Below are 2,723 nucleotides of genomic sequence, written 5' to 3'. Positions count from 1 at the left end.
GACTACCCCTTTAAAATTTTTTTTTTTAACTGACCTTAAAATGTTTGCTGAGTACACTTTAATAATACCTTAACTTTAAAGATTGTAAGCATGACAAAATACAGTAAATGCTTTTGCTCCATATGCAGGAGCATTTTCAGTTTAGCCAGTTTAGGAAATCCAATAATAGAACAATGCATACAGACAATGAGCTATAACATGCTTTTTTTTTTTTTTTTTTTTTTTAAGAGATACATAAAAAGGGTTTTATTTGCAGGGGAACGGGACTCTAATCGAACAAGCCAAATCCCATGTCATCATCTGACTCCTCCTTCTTCTCATCTTTCTTCTCCTCTGCTGCAGCTGGGGCAGAGCCAGCAGCAGGTGCTGCAGACCCCGGGGCAGCGGAGACGGCCACAGCCCTGCCAGCAGGAACGCTGGCCAGCTTGCCAATACCCAGGGTCAGGGGTCCCCAAACTACAGCCCGCGGGCCACATGCAGCCCCCTGAGGCCATTTATCCGGCCCCCGCTGCACTTCCGGAAGGGGCACCTCTTTCATTGGTGGTCAATGAAAGGAGCACATTGACCATCTCATTAGCCAAAAGCAGGCCCATGGTTCCCATTGAAATACTGGTCAGTTTCTTGATTTAAATTTACTTGTTTTTTATTTTAAATATTGTATTTGTTCCCGTTTTGTTTTTTTACTTTAAAATAAGATGTGTGCAGTGTGCATAGGGATTTGTTCATAGTTGTTTTTATAGTCCAGCCCTCCAGCGGTCTGAGGGACAGTGAACTGGCCCCCTGTGTAAAAAGTTTGGGGACCCCTGCCCTGGGCGATAACATCTCCGATGTTTTTTCCGTTCAGCTCACTGATGACCTTGTTGAGCCGGTCGTCGTCCGCCTCGATGCCCACGCTGTCTAGGATCTTCTTGATGTCCTTGGCGCTGGGGGAGGCATTGCCCCTGAGGCTGAGGCCGGCCAGCACGTAGGAGGCGACGTAGCACATCTCGGCAGCGGCGGCGAGGAGGCCCGGCGCGTGCGACCTCGGTGGCGTCAGACAGGGAAAGCTTGTAGTATTTTATATTGTAATTATGTTTACATGCCTATTAATTTTTAATAATAGTTGTAAGAAAAAAGTACTCATTTAGATACAAATATGTTACATCACATGCGATGGATCAACTCTGCATCAATCAAATACAGACATTTACAGATTAGTCTTCCAATATCAAAAAGGAGGACATGTAGGAGGACACTTTTCAAGGGAGGACAGAACATACAAAAGAAGGACTGTCCTCCTTAAAGGAGGACAATTGGTCACCTTATTGGGGATGCAAAAGATAACAGATTAGCTCGATTAAGGTAAACATGGACCTTTGTTAGAGAAAAATACTGCCCTAGACCATGACTAACAACCATGAAAGGCTTTTAGTTAGAAAGTTTTAATTTCAGACCATCCTGTATTGTTACTTTAGGTCTCTGAGTTTGCAAGGCCACCATGCATGCCTCCTCCGAGCTTGTCAGGTTCAGCATGTGGCCCTTTTTTGTCTATAGTAGTAACAACAACGTGTACCCCATTGGGTTATCACAAGGGATAAACACATGTAAAGTCATCAGCACAGTGACTGGCAATTGTCAAATGTCACCACTGTTACTTAAGGTGCCCCATCTTAATTTTCTCCCTATGCTTTATTTAGCAGTATCTCCATTCAGCATCTTTCTTTCCCCTTCTTTTTACAAGGGAGAGGATGTGAGATAGACTACCACATGTGCCCCAAATCCACCTGGCAACCCTCATCTGGGGCCGGTGCTCTGCCCATCTGGGGCCATGCTCACAAGCCAGGTATTTTCAGGGCCTGAGGTGGAGGCTTCATGGAGCCATCCTCAGTGCCAGGGGCCAACATGCTTGAATCATGTCATGGCTTCAGAAGGGAAAAAGAGAGAGAGAGAGAAGAGGGAGATGGGGAGGGGGAGAAGCAGATGGTCACTTCTCTGTGTGCCCTTTGTGCCCTGACCGGAAACTGAACCCCGGACATCCACACGCCAAGCCAAAGCCCTCTACCACTGAGCCAACAGGCCAGGGCCAAATCAGCATCTTTGTCATCTTTGGGGTTCTACTCAAAATCCCACAGAATATAAGTTTCATGAGGAACTTTATTGGTCTTATTCAAAGCTCACTTCTATCATCACCTCCTAAGAAAGGCATGTAATACTGTTGAATACATGCAGAAATAAATCGTATCTAGCATTCCTTTAAAATAATGTCTTGATTCAAAGAATTAAGTTAAAAATAACATTGATTTAATCAGTCCTGTAGTTAGGCTGATCTCCTCTTGCTAATTAACTGCTCTGCAGATGAATCAGTTCTTTTAGGTGCTAGCTGGGATTTTTCCCTTCAAATCTTATCAAATAAATACAAGACACTGGAAGAAATTAACTGATTAATCTGTGGGAGTAAAAGTAATTTATTGCCTGACCTGTGGTGGCGCAGTGGATAAAGCATTGACCTGGAACACTGAGGTCACTGGTTAGAAACCCTGGGCTTGCCTGGTGAAGGCACATATAGGAGTTGATGCTTCCTGCTCCTCCCCCTACCTCTCACTCCCCTCTCTAAAAATGAATAAATTTAAAAAAAAAAAAAGTAATTTATTGTGGATATACTCTAATTCTTTATAAACATACCATAAATTTCAACTGCAGCACACTAAAAACATCTCTTGGCCATCAGAAAGTATATGAAATAC

General features: G+C 43.7%; 1 protein-coding gene across 1 annotated transcript; it reads right to left on the bottom strand.

Moving 5' to 3' along the window:
* Positions 1–231: 231 nt before the first annotated feature.
* On the bottom strand, positions 232–1,040 carry LOC136383989 (large ribosomal subunit protein P2-like). Its single transcript, XM_066353995.1, has 2 exons — positions 802–1,040; positions 232–456 (listed from the first exon to the last, which is right to left on the bottom strand). Exons 1-2 carry the CDS (start codon positions 983–985, stop codon positions 269–271), a joined length of 372 nt encoding a protein of 123 aa, XP_066210092.1. The 5' UTR covers positions 986–1,040; the 3' UTR covers positions 232–268.
* Between the last annotated feature and the right edge of the window lie 1,683 nt (positions 1,041–2,723).

Source organism: Saccopteryx leptura, chromosome 12 (assembly GCF_036850995.1).
Source record: "Saccopteryx leptura isolate mSacLep1 chromosome 12, mSacLep1_pri_phased_curated, whole genome shotgun sequence".
In the NCBI taxonomy this organism is placed as follows: domain Eukaryota; kingdom Metazoa; phylum Chordata; class Mammalia; order Chiroptera; family Emballonuridae; genus Saccopteryx; species Saccopteryx leptura.
The sequence above is the reverse complement of the archived record's forward strand: the minus strand, read 5'-3'. Positions and strand labels throughout refer to the sequence as shown.